Source organism: Acomys russatus, chromosome 23, assembly GCF_903995435.1.
Source record: "Acomys russatus chromosome 23, mAcoRus1.1, whole genome shotgun sequence".
NCBI classification, from domain to species: Eukaryota; Metazoa; Chordata; class Mammalia; order Rodentia; family Muridae; genus Acomys; species Acomys russatus.
In genome coordinates this window covers 43424717-43442911 of record NC_067159.1, presented here as the reverse complement: position 1 = coordinate 43442911, position 18195 = coordinate 43424717, and the positions used below count along the sequence as shown (strand labels likewise).

General features: G+C 41.8%; 1 protein-coding gene across 4 annotated transcripts in view; it reads right to left on the bottom strand.

The window, feature by feature from the left end:
• LOC127206633 (guanylate-binding protein 4-like) overlaps nucleotides 1-11610 on the bottom strand; it is a 38806-nt gene extending 27196 nt beyond the window's left edge. Inside the window, exons 1-9 of one of the 4 annotated variants that reach the window (XM_051165969.1) lie at nucleotides 11504-11610; nucleotides 9088-9283; nucleotides 7478-7605; nucleotides 5568-5677; nucleotides 5173-5369; nucleotides 4039-4284; nucleotides 2188-2468; nucleotides 1150-1362; nucleotides 12-114 (exon numbers count right to left, since the gene is read on the bottom strand). In XM_051165969.1, coding sequence (XP_051021926.1) covers nucleotides 12-114; nucleotides 1150-1362; nucleotides 2188-2468; nucleotides 4039-4284; nucleotides 5173-5369; nucleotides 5568-5677; nucleotides 7478-7605; nucleotides 9088-9277 — 1468 coding nt within the window. In that variant the 5' untranslated portion in view covers nucleotides 9278-9283; nucleotides 11504-11610. Of the gene's footprint in view, nucleotides 1-11; nucleotides 115-1149; nucleotides 1363-2187; nucleotides 2469-4038; nucleotides 4285-5172; nucleotides 5370-5567; nucleotides 5678-7477; nucleotides 7606-9087; nucleotides 9567-11503 lie in introns of those variants that run through there. The other 3 variants (XM_051165968.1, XM_051165971.1, XM_051165970.1) reach the window with 3 other exon arrangements.
• Nucleotides 11611-18195: the final 6585 nt, after the last annotated feature.

Here is an 18195-nt window from a genome sequence, read left to right as displayed (position 1 = left end):
CTCCCATGTACCTTCCATGGCCTTCTGTCCATCTGTGAGGGCTTTGTCTGACTGTAGGATGGAATCTTCTATGGGAAACTGTGACTGTAGAAAGCTCTGAAGGACATGGTCTGCCTGGTGAAACAGGAAAGTGAAATTGTCAGAGCACAAAACACACTTCAAAGAGCACATCCCTGAACATTCTGCTGAGGTTTGCATGGCTGCCAAGTACACTGAGCGACCCTGCCTGTTCCTCTGAGGCCTGACAATACATTAGGGTCTCAGGCATACAAGTTTCACATGTACACAGCAGTAGTACTGAATTATACCCTTTTTCTGAGGACTGAATTGTTACTTCTAAAGTGGCATGAGCTTTCAGGTTACTGACTACGTCATCATATACCATGAGGTATTAAAATCTGAGCATGGTGGCTGATGTCTGCAATCCTAGCACTGGGTAGGCTAAGATTGCTAGATTGCAAGTTCAGTGCTAGTCTGGCTTTGTTCCATCAAGATTCTATCTCAAAACAACCCAAAAGGAAATAAAACCTAAAGCGAGGGTGTTGAATATCTGAACATTATTATCATTGCTGTTGTTGTTGTTGTTGTTATTGCAACCACCATAATATTAACTGCACCACTACTTCTACTCTCTGTTTATGCCAGGATAATTTTTACCCTGATGTATCCAAGTGGCTATTTATATCTGAAGCAAGGTCATCAGAATCTCATAGACAAGTGTGTCTTTGATCTTCAAATCCGATCTGTTCGTTCTGAAACAATTGCATTGTTTAGTCAATGGAAAAAAGTATCCTATTCCAGTTAGGATTATTTATGCTAAACTACTCTGGGGGGAAAAACTAATTTTAGGTTTATTGAGAAAGGGAAGGATAGAGAGGCATGGCAGATATGCTTATCATACTGTGTGTTTGTGTGTGTGTGCATGTGTGTTTGTGTATATGAAAATTTCTTAATGTAACACAGTAACATGTGCAGTATGTCAGTATAATATGTGATGAAAATTTTAAAAAGGAAACTAAGAACAATAATTCTGGATCTAGACTCTCTCTGCCATTGCCTGTCAAACAGCTCAGTCGAGCTCTAAGGAGGAAGGAGACTCCCTGGTAACCCTGAATCCCATCTCCCTATTGCTTATTCCTCGTTGCTCACCTTCACTCCCTTCCTGGGCACTTGCTCATAGTCCCGCTCAACTTTCTTCCTGGCTTCTAAGTAGAGGCTGTGCCCCCCAGCAACAGAGAAAACTCCACGTGAGATGCTCTCCCTCAGGGGCTCCGAAAGCTTCTCCAGTTTAGCCTGGCAGTGGCTGAGAGATGCTGCTTCATTCTGTTGCAAGAAATCTTCCTTTTTTCCCTCTATGGTGATCTGCCAGGGGAGTGTAGAGATATCAGAAAATGGAAGCTGTTAGAAAACAGATCTAACTGTGATACTGAGGGAAGTGATAGACTCAGAGGTGAAAAATGATGGATTAGCAAACTCTCTTCAGTCCCACATCTCTGAGCCCCTTCCTGTGGCCACGCTCTTCCTGTGATATAATAAGGCCAAATAGCAGACCCTGTGGCTCCCTCTGTAGCACTGAGATCAACAGCGACACTATCCCCAACTGAGCAACGGAATGTGGTGGGCTGCCAGTTTCCTACAGGGATTCATATGGAGGGAATATCAATGAAAAAGCAACTCATCTGGTGACTGCAACTTTGTATAGGTTCACAATCCTTTCATTAATTGCTCCCTGGAGAATATGGGTGAGTGGAGACGTAATAATAAATCTTTGCATTGTACTCATAAATTACGGTCTGAGGGACTCTCTTGCCCGAGTTACTAGGCCCTCCAGAGCATTGAGGTGAGAAGTGAACTCAGTGGCATCTTGTTTCCATCCTCTGATACCCAGAGCTGAGCCTTCCATCCTCCCTGCATAGTGCTGATAACCTACAAACCTGAGTTAATGAACATGTGCTTTCAATACTGATAAAGTAATTGAAAATCCCTATGCATCAATGAAAAACTAATCAAATCCCTAACTTTTTGAGCTGGTGCAACCCTGTCAGTCACAAGAATCAAGATGAATGACGAGGTCAAAATGGCAGCCATTAGTCAACACTCCTAAAGGTGGATAAAATTGACCTTATCTGGGATAAAATCCACTTTATCTGGGATAAAAAAGGAAAGACACAGACACAGACACAGTACCACCAAGTTCTTCTGGAATTGCTGAGTGTCATCCTTGAAGGAGTGCTCCATGAAGACCTCAATGGCTTCCTTCTCACAGGCTGCATGCACAGCCAACAGCTCCTGGAGCGTGTCTGTGGGGAGCCTCACTCGCTGGGCCATCTGCTCGCTGTAGTGGTCAGCTGCCTTCTGCACAGCTATGAAGTTCTCACGCTGGGACAGTGTTGTCACTGCATTCTCCAAACATGGCACTGTTCCACTATTGATGGCAGCCACATAGGTAGTCACAAGAGTTGCCAGCCCTGACCGAGGCAAAGAATTTTAAAGTTAACTATCAAGCTAGTTTTTCTTTAAAAAAAAATCTCTTATAGAACTCATGATTCTCATGATTGTCACATAGTTCTCCCTGCTGCATGTAGTTTTTTTATACATGTGTAACAAATTAATGTATTAAAAACAGAGTCCACATAAAATAAAAAATTTTAAATAGAATAATAAAATTGAAACTAATAGTATAAGTATATTTAAAATCATTACTCTTAAAATTCAATTTTAAATCTACAAAACACTGACTTGGTTCTTTAATAGGTTTGATCTTTCTTTGATGGCAGATAAGTCATTTTTATATGGACTTAAGAATATACCCAAAGTACATTCAACCTGTGTGTCAGGGGAAAGTTGATTTCTGTGCACCAATTCATTTTTTATAATAAAATATTTCATCTGCCAAAAAAATCTCATGATTTATGAATCAGCAATGAAGTAAACTACTGAGGCAATGAAAATTTTACATATGAAAGCAAAGCCCTATTTTGTGGGACTCAGCCTTAAATGAAAGTAATAGTCTATTATGATAAACAAACAAATAAATATTTAACAATTTCAAGACAATAACAGAGCATTGTGTGAGAGCAGCTCATAGTATGGCCATCATGTGACTGTGCAGAGCCATTTCATTGAAATATTTGTACATATAAGCCAATAGTTAATTTTGGGGGGCGGCGTTGTGTGTGTGCGCACACTTGCATGTATTTGTGTGTGTGTGTGTGTGTAGAAGCCAAATGACAGTGTCTGTTGCTGCAAATCCAGTCCCTCATTTTAATTTTATATTTTTATTAATTTACTCTCTTATACATTGCATCCCAACTGTACTTTCCCCTCCCTCACTTCCTCTGCTCCCTACCTTGTCCCTCTCCATCCACCCCACCTCCATTTCCCTTCAGAAAAGGGCAGGCCTCCCAGGGATATCAGCCAAGCTTGGCATAGCAAAGATTAGGTACCACCCTTCATATAATGGCTAGACAAGACAACACAGCAGGAGCTGTTTCTGATGCTTTTGCCTGCTTTCAATTTTATAATTTATTGAGACAAAGTCTCTCACTGGCTGGAAGTAGGCAAGACTCCAGAATCTGCCTGTCTCTGTCTGGCCCCTAGTTACAGGTGGGCACCACCACTCCCAGCTCTACAGCTGGAATCTGGGATTTGAACTCATGCTTGCAAGCTAAGCACTCTACTGACTGAGCCACGGCTCTAGCCAAAACCAGTGAGCTTTTAGGAACCTTGGTCTCTTACTTAATTTAGAACTGTCTTCTCTAGCCAGAAAAAGAAACACTGTGTCCCTGTACATATCTTCAAACACTGGCATTCCCTCTTTAACCTTCATCTTATTTCATTGATCATTAGTCATTTCTTAAGATATATTAGATTTTAATAAAGCCCCATGTAGAGAGACTGTATTTAAGCAGACAAAATTTTCTGAGTAGCATGAATAACAGTTTCTTTGTATTCATATCAGATACTAACACATAATCAAAGGTTTACAGTGCATAATTTCAAATTAAAGAGATAGTCACTAAGGCAAAGGTGACTCACGGCTCCCATTGACAATGATCCCCTCTTTCAAAGTCTTGGCCTTCGCATTGGAGAAGATGTAGGAACAGAATGCTTTTGATTGCTCTTGGAAATTGTGATCCAACTGGTCTTCTGGCACTTCCTCAACATGGACTAAGAGTTCTTTTTCTTTTGTAGGTCGATCAAAGACAAAGCACTTCCGTTTTGGGAAAAAGTGCCTGATGCATTCCCTAGGCATGTTAGAATTTTGGGCTTTGCGGCTCATGCCTGTAAAAAAATATATATGTATAGAAAGATATATATATAAGTACATACATAAATATAATATTATTTATTTAATATTTATGTTTTTATATATTTATACTAGAATATATATTGTTAGGATTTGGAGATAATATATGTATATATATTTGGAGGGAGAGAGAGAGAAAGAACACAGAAATCCTTTCTAAAGCAGACTGTGTGGAGTGTGGATATTATAGAATGTATTACCATCCAAATTACTTTTTCACTGTTAATTGGTATAAGATCACTTGGTCCCACGTTTGTGCCTCACTTTTTCCATTGTGCTTAAACTTTAGCACTGAAGTGTCAGGAGCCATAGGACCTTGCCTGACCTGCCCCAGTGGCTGAGAGGCCCTGCTGGCTGAAAGCCACAGCTGTCTGCATACTTGAGATAATTATTCTGCCTGGCAACCACAAAAGATCCAGCCTGACCTTGAGAAAGAGAACATTCGGTGTATCGCGACTTCTGAATAATCGCCCCACTCCACACCTGCTGTCCTTGGGCCTGGCCCAGAAGATTTTGTAACTTCCACTGCATTCCTTCCTACCCCTGCCCTCTCAGAAGCTCACTTTAAATTTGGATACCCCCTTACAATAAACGGCCCTCGACAAGCAATGTTTCCCTGGGCCCATGTCTCTTTCTCGCCTAATTCTTTATTCACAGGTCGCGACCCTCCTCGCCACTCCACGAATAACTGAACCCGCGGGTCGGGGACACTGAAGATTTAATAACCACGGGAAACTTTCATCAGTTGCTTTTCAGCGATCATCAGTTTATTGTTAGAGCTCATGTCAGCGTCAAATCAACATTTATGCCAAGTAATGACTGAGACAGCTAAAGCCATTCCCGCCCTCACTAAGCCTTGATACCTGGGATCAGCTTCAGGGCGTTCTCCAGGTACTCATCTGCTGTGATGGGGCGTCCGTCTAACTTGAGCTCCAGAACGAAGTCTCGAACCGTCCAGACGAAGTCTGGGAAGAAACTCACAAATTCGCCAGAGTCATCCATTTCTTCAGATCTTGACACTGATTTTGCCCTGATCAGCTCCGTCAGTTCCGTGACGTAGCTGGGAACCTAGCTAAGGAATAAAAGGCACCATTCTACCCTTCCCAGACTTCTCTTGCAAACCCATCTTACAAGCACCCTCCTTTGTCCCTCATACCCTTTCCCTACATCCTAAGAACCGAGTAACGTGGGCAATATTTCCAGTTGTCACTCTCTTAAATCAAGGAAACATGACGGCGTTGAGTCCCCGGAAGGATACTGCAGCTGCTCCAGGGCCTGGTGGTTGATGGTCCCCATGCTGTTGTACACAAAGGTGCTGCTCAGAAGCACGGCCAGTGCAAAGATCCATGAGTCATTCTTAGAGTCACCCTGGAAGACACCCGAGAGTGAGGGACCTCAGACTCTAACCTCTGTTCCTGCATTCGTTTGTTTATTTGCTGCTACGGCAGAAACACCGCAGAATAGTAGGGTGACGGAAAAACAAATTCATATTTCCTTTTCAGTATTGAAACTCATCCTTATAGTTTCCATAACCAAATTCAAAATATGAAAAATGTTTGCTATGGTGCTTAAGCACAGTGTATGCCCAATATTAACATGCCATTGCATTAACAGTTTTTTCATTATGTCGTATTAGAGGCAGGAATATTTCCTGAAATTTAACTGCTGTTCATGGAACATCTACAGAATATCAGGCACTATGCTGGGCTGTGTACAAGCAAACTTTCAAGTAACAATGGGGAGGGCCAGAAAGTCCCATAAATATAGAAATACAACCGTAATGATCACCTGTGCCAAATGTAGAATGAAATGCTAATAACGAAGAAAACAATTTTAGTAGATGGCAAAAAGGGCTATGTGACTTTAGAGTAATGTGATGGCTAAGGTAGAAAATCAGCTCCTTTTAAAATAATTGCTAGAAAGTATAATAATAGATTTAAATATATCACACATGTGAGAAGATCCATACTCAGTAAGTAAAAAGTATAATAAAGTACAGATCATATAAGTGCATTGCATACCTATTTTGTTTGACTGAAATAGTGGCTGTGTGAGGGCATGGAAGCTGGGGCAGGGACCTCCACGTAAGATGCTGTGAAAGCCAGGCAAATAGAATTAGATGCTACTCAATCCCAGAACCCTCAGCATGTGCTATGGTGTCTCTCCCTTGTTCCTCCTGTGCATCGTATGGTTTCTGTGCTTACTAGATACGATGTAGCAGGCAGGAAACCTTTTCTATTCTGAGGACATGTTTTTTCCAAGTCCCTATTTTGATATCTCTAAAAATACTGAATTTATATAAATAGAAGCAAAGTTTAGATCAGACAGAAACTCGCTTCTATGAGAATTGATCTTGGTTTTGCACAGGGTTGGTTACTGGGGATTTTACAGCCCATAATGGAGTGTTTACCCCTACATCCACAGCAATAAACGTCTAAGGCTACTGCTGCTACCTACAGTTACATTCAAATTTTCAATGACATCAAAGGTGACAGAGCACCTTGAGGAAGTATTATCCAATCAGATAACTTGGTTAGTTTTCTACTTCTATGAGCCCAATTTGTACTAATCTCGCTGTATGCATCTGCTTCATCCTAGACTTAAGCTGTGTGCCTGTGCCTTGCACTGCAGTGCCCGTAGTATACAGTATGAAACCCTAGAACTCAAATACTCAATAAACATTTACTGAACTGTATTATTCACATAAGTGTCAAGAACACTTGAGTGGAGAGTGGGGTATGACTTTCACAGGAACTCTGGTGCCTCATATTTGACCATGTCCCCTGTAGGAGGAGACCTGGTCGCACTCAGAGGAAGGACAGCAGGTTACTGAGAAGAGACTTGATACCCTATGAGCATATACAGGGGGAGGTAATCCCCCTCAGTCACAGTCATAGGGGAGGGGAATAAGGGGAAAATGGGAGGGAGGGAGGAATGGGAGGATACAAGGGATGGATAACCGTTGAGATGTAACAAGAATAAATTAATAAAAAAATTTTTTTAAAAGCTACCCTCGGTTACAATAGTGAATTTGCGTTTGTCAAAGGAATATTTTCACTTTCAGCTTACTCTCCTTATCAACAACCGGGTTGCAATTCTTGCAGCCAGCACAGAAGTTGGACGAAATCAGCAACTGAATCCTACACAAAGAATGAAAACCAGACTTACCTTTTCCACGTCACCTAAGCCCTCTGTGTCCAGAAGCACAAGTGTGAATTTTGGCTTGCTGGGGTGAGGCACACACCACATCCAGATGCCCTTAGTTTCAGACCTCACTGTGGTGCCCAGGTTGAAGCCTGTATGAAACGGTAAGAAAGCAACGTGAAGGCACATGAATGCTTAGACTGTAGGATGCAGAGGTTCCACCCATAATGGCACTGAGCTGATATTAGGAGGGAAAAGGTAGCTGCCTGGTCTATACAGGAAGAGAATAGTAGTGGGACCAGGCCAGAACGCCTATAGATCAATAAGAAGAAAACAGAATGACCTGGTTTTTAAAATCCAAAGTGTGCAGTTTACAAAGTAGGACGTGCAAATTGTAAGGCGCGGGGAGCTGCCCCACCTTGTCTATAAGCGAGTGGCACAGATCCTAGCTCACCACATTAGCAAAAATTAAAGCCAGGTGGAATTTCTGTAAAGAAGTGCAGACTTACCTATTGCTGTAAGTAAACATATAAATTACATATAAAATTTAAAAAGAAATATGCTGTCATTTCAATGTCCTGAAACACGCTTCTGGTTGTTATACAAAGAGAAGTTCATGCACAGATGTGCCAACACAAAGACCAGCTTATGTGTGAAAGCCTCGGCATCTCAATAAGCTCGGGAAAGAAATCAAGGCTCACAACAAAAAATAGTGTTATTTTCATTTATTGACATACTATGAAATTAAAAATAAGTAATTTAATATTACTTATGCCAAACTGAATGAATTTTATAAATTTGCTGAGCAAAAGAAGGCAGTGACATCAGGATGCATCCAACATATGTATTCTGACACAATAAAACATACTTATACGTGTTATTAAATATATATGTATCATCCTCAAGGAGTTTAGAAGTAAGTGAACTTAAGTCAAAGTGAATTTTTTAATAGATACGTATTTAGAATTTATAGCTGTTTTTATAAATCAGTAGGGGATGGCTCATGAAAATAAAATTATTGATGAGCCTTGGGAGAGCATAAGATGATATGAATTAGGTATTGGATATCACAAAGTTTAATATTTTGACCTGGTCAGTAAAGTTCTAAAAAATCTCTTTATTAACTATGCCACACTGCACTTTATGTAATCTTGTGTGTTACATCATTCATGTTTGAAAAGGCTTATGAAAGAAACATTGATATAGTTATTAAAGTGTGATGGAGTACAGAATAAAAACGAAGTTAAGTCAAATAAGATGTGCCATGAACACAAATGCTCCCACCCTCCTTCTCTCCACCCTCCCTTTCCGCCCTCCCTCTTTTCCTTTCTTCTCTCTCATCTCATCTCTCCCCTGTTCCTCTTCTCTCTCCTCCATCCCTCTCTTTTCCTGCCTCACAAGGCAATACTTTCAAAACCAACTGCCAGCTCTTCCTTTCTTTTTGGCTTCCTTCCGTCATTCCATCTTCAGTATTTTGATAAATGAAAGACAAGGAGTTGCATTTGCATCGACTCCAAGAGGAGAGAAAGGGGAGGGTGATGGGAATTGAGCTGAGCGGGAGAGAATGGTCAGTTTGCATTGTCAATGACTCCAAGCAGGAAGCCTCTGCCCTTCTGTCGGGGGACAGGACTCACCATGGTTCTGTCCTGCCAAGCGGTTCATCAGGTAGGACTTCCCCGTACGGTACAGTCCGACAATGGCCACCACCACCACGGGCTGAGTAATCTTCTCAAGAATGTTTACTGCTTTGGGGTTCACCCTCAGCTCATCATTTTCGTTTTCCACTAGGCAGATGGGAGCCTTCATGACGACACTGGATGCCATGGTAACCTGCAAAACCCAAAAGGCCTTGTCAGCAGAACGTGAGCTCTCCAAGCCACCCCTAGCAGCAAGTCTCTTAGCATGTGTGTGTTCAATGTGTGCATCAACTTAGGTTCTTATTTTCTTCCTTGTTGTTGGGTTTAGCTGACAGTGTTTCAGGAATCTCTCTGGAATAAGCACTCCAAAACCCATCAGAGGGGAAGAGAAGAAATGTATTCACCAGTGGACCAAAGCCAGGATAACTCCTGAAGGATTCTGTCCACGGTCCAGTTTCCATTCTCGTTTTATAACTCTAAGATCACAAGGTGTGGCAAGCAGCCAAGTAAAAAGGATTCTTTTTTTTTTTTTTTTTTTTTAACAGAAGCATATACGACACTTATCTTTTTGTTTCACGCAGATATATGATCCATTTGACAGGGGTAAGCTTCTGTGGTCAGGTGAAGGGCAATGGCCCACTGTGTTTTAGCTGTGTTGCCAGATCATTCTGTACCGGACAGCAAAGCGAAGCCATGCTTGGCAACAAGCAGAGCCAAGTGCAGTGCTTTCCGTAAATCTAATAATTGGTCATTGTCACTTTATTGTATTTCAACAAGGTCTCAAGTAGCCCAGGACACCATCAAATATTCTGTGTAGGTAGACTGGCTTGAACACCCGATCCTGCTAAGATTACATGCATGCATCATCACAACTGGCTTTCTAATTGTGATTTTTTTTTTTCTGAGGCAAGGGGGTGTTGCTTTGTTACATTATAGGGTTCTTTTCAGGTAGGAGCCCACCAAGTCCGGGATGGCCTCGAATTTTTCTAATCTTTATTTATTTTTATTTTACTTATTTTGTGTACCAGAGGCTGGTCTTGAACTACTGGTTCTGAGGCTTGCACTGCCTGAGTGGATGGGTATCACCATGCCACATGTATATATGCTGCTGAGGGTCAAAGCCGGGGCCTCACAAATGTTAGCCAAGCACTCTACCAGCTGCTATCAGCCCCTGGATTTCAACTTGTTCTCTGCCCAGTGATAAATGACAAGTGTGTGGCCTTACACTGGTAATGCATCATGCCCCATCTGCTTTATGTCCATGGTGCTGAAGGTGACACATGCTATTTCTCTCTCCAGTGGCTAGTTTCTCTAAAAATACATCCTAATGAATAAACACTTGCATGAGCAAAGTTCTGACAGTGGTACGAACACTGTGTTATCTCTTAAAAGAACCATGCGCATTAAAGACTCTCCTCTTCACAGGCATTGGAGCCAAGCTTCATGCTGAAGGAATGCTTAAGGAGTCTGTAAGTTACCCAGCAGAGCAGGGGATAAATACCAGTCTGCCTGTCTCCCTTTTATAAACCCTACTATCAAAACTTCTCTACCAGAATCCACATCCCCAGTCCAGCTTTTTTTTTTTTTAACTGATAAAGGTCTTAATTGGGATGTGCTAACTGTTCTCAGCTGATTAGTGACATGTCATTATGATACAAAGTGCACTCTGATCGGGTGCTGTTCATCTTGTGGTGTCATCTTAAAATCCAGGGCCTGTTTCTTTACTCCTTGACCCCTCTGAGTCCCTCAATCCTTCCTCCCATTCTTCCACAAAGCTCCCCAAGCTCGGTCTATTGTTTGACTGTCAGTCTCTCCATCTGCTGGATGAAGCCTCTCGGAAGAGAGTTAAGCTAGGCTCCTGTCTGCAAGCACAGCAGAGTATCATGTTGTTAACTTTTGCCTGGTAAGAGTGTGACTGACTCCTGCACCACAGGGCATGAGAGTGCTCCGCTAATACCACAGAAATGCATCAGAGGGTGTAGGAGATTCAGTCTATCTGACAAGACATGGCATGGATGTTTTCTGCTTCTTCAACTCCAGGCTGAGCACAGGGCGGGAGCACCTAAACTTTGTGGTGGATAAGGAAGAAGCATTGTCTGGAGACTGGAGTTAGGTCCCTCTGAACTAGAAAGGACATCGCCACCTTATGGTGGAAGAGGTGATGCGAACTGCGCAGCCAGCCTCTGCCTGATGTTCTGGCTGAAACCAAGCATCACTATGCGCCAGAAAAGCCTTGCCTCTCGCAGCACGGAACAGCGTTGTCCACTAGCCCCGAGGCCACCGAGCTGTCTCTGATCATCATCTCCCTTCCCCACCTTGCACGGAGTGTGGAGTTTGTGTCCAGGGACCTAGGGATCTCCAGGAAGATCCTTAAGAAAAGTCTACCCTGGGTACAGAGTGGCGGGAAACTCACCTGCCTGCAGGGATGATTCTCCCGCACCCTGGTTCAGCACCCTGAGGCTTGCTGCTGCGCCTGATTCTTCCTGAAAGCTCTGGTCTTCAAAACTTGGAGTCAAACAGGATATTACGCAGCTGTGAGATAGAGAACGGAAATTGAAACTACACTGGCTTATGCTTAGTTTCTGAGAAGTGTGTGCACCGTTTCCAGGAAAGAAAATGGAATCATGGGAGACAAGAGCAAAGTGGGAATCACCCTGGATGTGTCAGAGGAAAACAATTAGCTGGTCCTCCAAATGACAACTTTTATTGGGAAATAACAGAGTGCTGCAACGGGAGTATGCTAGCTCCTGCCACAGTGAGCTATTAGCTTATTCTAAGAAGTTGATGCAAATGAAAAGTTAAGTTAAAAAATTTCAACCCATAAATGATATTAACAGTGTACATATCAACAAGGTAATGGGTGCTTCTGCGCACTGTATACGTCATGTGACATATGACGTAGATTGGGTTAACACGGTTACCTCTTCAGTTAGCATGTCTTTTTGAGATGTGTATCACATTGTCACACTCACCTTGCTCTGCAGCAACCCATCAGAACTCTGGGTTCTCTCTTTTCTACAGTCCCCACTGATCACCGTGCCTATGCCTTCTACCACATGAAGCTTTTTAAGGACAAAAAAAAAAAATTGCATTACAACAGATGCTTTGAAATTTTTAAATAAGCTTTGTCTTAGGTGACTTTGCCCAGATGCCTGCTAACATACAACAGACTAAGCTGTAAACTTTGGTTGGTTAGGTGTGTCTTGGGGCAGTTTTCACAAAATTTCACCTTAGGGTGATTTTGTGATTGGGATGGAACCTCATGTTGGGTTGAGGAGTGTCTATATTTAGACCAGAATAATGAAGTACTATACCTCAGACCTTCCTAGGGTTCCCTCGGAGTGATCTTACTGAGCCAGGGAGGAAGTGGGGCTAGGTCAGGCCTGAGGACCATCCCTAGTGTGTCTCAAGATGACCTTTTCAGATGGAAATGTAGATTTGATTCCTGGCTGTTAGTTTAATTAAAGTAAACTTTGCCCATTGAAGAAAGGACACTGTGAACTCTGTAGGATACTAGTTGTCAGACTCGAGGCTATGGCTTGAATGCAGCAACAGGTTGGGGGGAAACACAAATTTTATAGCTTTCATAATCCTCTGCTTTATGATGTGTTTTAAATTGCATAATGGATGCATTTCAGATTGACTTGAAGCACAGCGAGATCCCCCTGATTATCACCAGTTATAATGACCCAGCATGTGGCAAATACTGTAACAATGTGAGTTACAGACTTTAATAAGCCATATGCCTTTGTGTCTCCCTCTGGCTACATGCTTTGGGGGCAACTTTTCTAGTTCCCTTCAGAAAGAGCCAGGGCACTGTCCAGCATTGCCCTGGCCTCAGCAAGACTTGACCCTGAGCTCCAGCGGCCTGCTCTCAGGTGTTTTTCTTTCTGACCTCATTTCCTCCTTTATTTGGTCCATGCATACCTTGAAGCATTCCCCTTTTAGCACCCACTGCTTACTACTGATTCTCTTTTGTTCTTAGCAGCTTCGGTGTCTCCTTCATGGCCCACTGAGTGCTATGCAGAGACTGTAGAGAGAGAAGAGAACAGACTGCCTGGACTATTTTCTATTGAGCCCTCAAGAGCTGGTTTTGGAATATGGTGGGGACGACCCTAATCAGCTGACCTCCAACCAGGGTTACAGATTTTCCAATTCAGAAGGGTGTGCCTGCCATGGAAATGTGCCTTTTGCTATAGGAAATTCCTCCCAGCCAGCCTTCTAAGAGGAATTCTGCCCATTATCTTGTATAGCTTGTATTCCCAGGGAAAACTCTAACTAAAGGATGACTTTTCACATCACAGCCTTACTGTTCAGGAATTTCCAGAGAAACACCGTTGCCGAAGGGAGCACAAGGAGCAGACACTGCAGACACAATTTCAGCCTCTTTCTGAATATATCGCTGTTCTATACAGTCATACGCTGGACACAGTAAAGGTTGCTATACACTGGACGCAGTAAAGGTTGCTGTACACTGGACACAGTAAAGGTCATTATACACTGGACACAGTAAAGGTCACTATACACTGGACACAGTAAAGGTCACTATTTACTGGACACAGTAAAGGTCACTATACACTGGACACAGTAAAGGTCACTATACACTGGACACAGTAAAGGTCACTATACACTGGACACAGTAAAGGTCACTATACACTGGACACAGTAAAGGTCACTATACACTGGACACAGTAAAGGTCACTATACACTGGACACAGTAAAGGTCACTATACACTGGACACAGTAAAGGTCGCAGCCTTCCTTTTCCTTTTGCATCCTTGTATTTTTCCTGTGGGTGTGGATGAACTGAAGTCTAAACTCTGGGAAGACATGAAAACTCCCCCGAGTAGCTTTGCTCTCAGCTTCTTAGACTCTTCCTGCCCCAATGACACAGTCACCACTCACGCCAACTTCCAGACCACCAAATCACTGTGAGGTTCCCTGAGCACTTAACTGATTGGTTTTTATATCTGCACATTATTTTTCTCCTGCCTGGCTCCTTGGCTATTCTTTAGCCCTTAGCACAAGCACTTCATCTCAATGGCCCCGTCGCCCTTCCCAGAAAGCTCTTCTGACTTTTCCCTCTGATTTGAATCCCTGTGGATTATTGAGTCTGCCAATTGATTGTTGTCTGCTTTATTCTGCCATTGTGTGGTGTCTGCCATTGAGTATGTGTTAAATATTTGTTAGGTGGTTGATTAATAAAATATTTTAAAATCTCAGAAGTACATCTGATGATTTTTGTTTTGCGAGGAATGAAAAGGAGACTTTAGGAGACTTTGAGTAATGTAATGTGAGAAACAAGGGCAGTGTTTTGAAAGAAAAAATGTCAAGAGGGAAAAAAGTATTGAAGTCAATATAAAAGTAAGTTCAAAATATAAGCAAAACTGTCATAAACACTCTTGAACACTTCCTTTAAATTAACCTCATAAAATTGGAGAGTTTTTCACTTCTCCACAGCACATATGTTATGCTTTCCCTACAATATGTCTCTTATGATGTACATCCTATGTTCGAATACACATCTCTTCACAGAATAGTGAAGTGAATGAATAAATGAAGTAAATGCCCCCCTAGGTGCCAACAGTTATCTATGTTGGTAAATAATATGTTATTTTTATAATATTAAAATAACACATTACATAAGGATACAGAATGAGGAAGATTACCATGTGAAGAAATAAAAAGAGAGATTTGATGGTTTACTGAAAACCTACAGCTATGATTTTCTGGATCATTTAATGTCTGAACTTCATTTCTTTGAAGTATGAGACAGTTCATCCAATAGGTAAAATATCTGCATGAAATAATTCATGTGTCATGAAATAAGTTGGTTTCATTGAGATTTTGTATTCATAGGAACTTCCAGTCTGGTGAGCTATGTTTATTGGTGGTGACCAGTCAGAACATACAACCAAGAGCATGGTTGTGTAGGCCTTGGGAAATTATGACATTGAAAGTACTCTATGCACTTTCATTTTAGTGCTAGTTATATTAACATGACTTGGTCTACCATTGAGTCATAAGTTTCCTTGATGATTTAAAATCCAAGACACCAGAATCTTTCAAATAATATCCCACAGGAACCAACCACCAGTCCCCAGTATCATGAGCATCAATCATTCTCAAAGCTTTATGTCAATGAAAAATTATTGGACTTAGAAGATCCTGCATTCCTCTGAGCCTTTCTCTGCCCAGGTCTTGCTTGGATTCCAGGGACCAGCTTCAAGATCTTCTCTAGGTGGCCATCTACACTGATGGAGCATTTGTTTGTTACAAGCTACAGAATGGAACCCTGCTTAGATCAAACAAGGTCTGGAAAGAAACATGCAGACCAAATTTAAAACTACATTTGTGACATTGGATTTTTATCAAAGACAAGCTTCGACAATAACAGGGGTAAACTGAGTCAGGGCGTAGATCCAGTGGCTGTCTGGCCACCTAACAGACTTTCTCTGAGAGAAAATTTCCAGGCCAAAGATGATTGTTACAAACAGTGGCTTCCACTGATAGTGGCAACTGAGAGGCAAGAATTAAATTGCTGGTGTTGGCCAGTGCTGGTAGCTTCCTGGCATGGGTTTATACCTATTTTGGTAAGCGTGGGCTAGAGCTGTTGGCCAGTGTGGGCTTTCCACTAGTAGTGACAAAGCATCTTAAAAAAGAAAAGAAAGAAAGAAAGGAAAGGAACACACATACACACTTACATTTGATGATGAAGTAAAACAGACTCCAGGTAGGTTCCAACAAGCTGCTTCCATTAGCTGCTCTATCTTCATCCAGATACATACATACATACATACATACATACATTCACATATGGATGGAAACGGATTACAACAACTACACACACACACACACACACACACACACACACACACACACACACACATCTTGGTGGATGGAACAAACTGCAAAGAGCAAGTTCCAATAACTTTATTCTTTTTCCCACAGCTCATATATCCCAGCAAAATCTTTCAAGCAGTACAAAAGCCACAATGTGGTTACATTCTATTTTCTTTAAGTGAATGATTACAATGAGTATATGTAAGAAAAACATGTTCCCCAATACCTTCACATGATCAAATGTTTTACGTATTATGGGTGAGAAACAAATATGGGAAGCAAATTATTTCCAAGAACCAATATACATTTGTAACTGGGCAACTTGTTATATACTAACGAAGTGTTAGCAAGCAAGGTAATTTCTCAGCCAGCTTTTTCTTTACTGGCAGGCTGAATTCGCAGTTACAAGGAGAAAATTGATTATTTTAAAAAGTAATCTCATAAAAATCTTGAAACAATCACAAATCTAAACTTCTGTATTTAAAAAAAAATCAGCCGTTTCTACTTTAAATCCAAAAGGTGCACATCTACTCATTAATATTCTTATTAATTCGTATCAGGAAACTGAGGACAAAAAAACGGATGAGGAAATGAGTCATCAGCCCAGCTTGAAAGAGTCACATCAACCAGTGCTGCTCTGGGCTATTGTTCTTGCTCTCCGACCTCAAAAAGTCCCTAGCTACTAAGAATGTACCTTTTCTTAACTTCAGATTGTTCCCTAAGAGTCTCTGCATCAGAGCCAATAGCAAAATCATCTTTACCTAACCTTGCTAAATAATCTGGTTTTCCAAATTCTTTCTAAGGGTGGTGGTCACTGTTAGCAATCTACATATAAGGGTAGAGTCAAGTGGAATTTCCCCTGCCCATGTAAGCATTGCACCTGGTGTTGCCGTTATACCAGTTTTGTTCAGGCAACCATATTTTTTATTTTTGGGGGGAGGGGGTACATTTACCCTCTTCTGTCTAGAGCACACTTTCCAGCAGCAGGAGTTTTGCCCTCTGTGTCTTACACTCTTTCTGTCCTTCTTCACATGTTTTTCTGAGCCTTGAGTATTGGAGTACATTGTGTGCAGGTATGTCTCTGTATATTTAGTTCGTAATTCTGTACTAGCAGAGAGCTAATGCTGGCAGGATATTGATATTGTTATTTCTATGGCCCATTACCAGTCTTGTAGTTTGTAAATACTGTCTTCCTCACTAGCCTAGAGGCAATCTAGACTTGTATCTGACTGGCAGTAATAAAGAGCGGACAACCAATATATGGGCAGGAAGTGGAAGGTAGAACTTCCAAGAGAGATAGAGACAGACAGACAGACAGACAGACTGAGACAGAGACACAGAGACAGGCAGACGGAGACAATAACAGAGAGGTAGAGATAGAGATGCTGGGAGAAGAGAGGTATGGGAGATTTTCCAGTGGACAGGGAGGTCATTGGACAGACCAGAGCAGAGCAGAGAGGTAGAGCTAGCCACATGACAGGTCATAGTTCCAGGATTAGACATGTTAAGCTATATAGCTGGTTGGCAGACTTCCTTATCCTAAAGGCCTAAGCTTTAAAATATTACAGTCTCTATGTCATTATTTAATCACTGGCTGGTCCAAGAATGTCCTGCTATACTTAGCTGTATGTGTTGCATTGCATATGTATATTTCTGAGTTCTAAAGGAAGGAGTTTACAAAGTTATAGTTTACGAAGTTATGAGTTTACAAAGTTATAGGGTGTGAGTGTTTTGTCGTTTGTTTCCTTGTTTTTGGATTTTGTTCTTACTGCAAAGTAAGACAGGGATAACAAAACCTAAGAGATTCTAGATTCTAACTCTGCATTTAACTAGAATGAGAATAACTCTAGCACATTATGTTGATGTATTCATGAATTATACATTTTTTATTAATATTACATCTCTATGGTTATCCCATCCCTTGTATCCTCCCATTCCTCCCTCCCTCCCATTTTCCCCTTACTCCCCTCCCCTATGATTGTGACTGAGAGGGACCTCCTCCCCCTTTGTATGCTCATAGGGTATCAAGTCTCTTCTTGGTAGCCTGCTATCCTTCCTCTGAGTGCCACCAGGTCTCCCCATCCAGGGGACATGGTCAAATATGAGGCACCAGAGTACGTGTGACAGTCATACCCCACTCTCCACTCAACTGTGGAGAATGTCCTGTCCATTGGCTAGATCTGGGTAGGGGTTTGAAGTTTACGGCCTGTATTGTCCTTGGCTGGTGCCATAGTTTGAGTGAGCCATACATTTTTTTAAAGT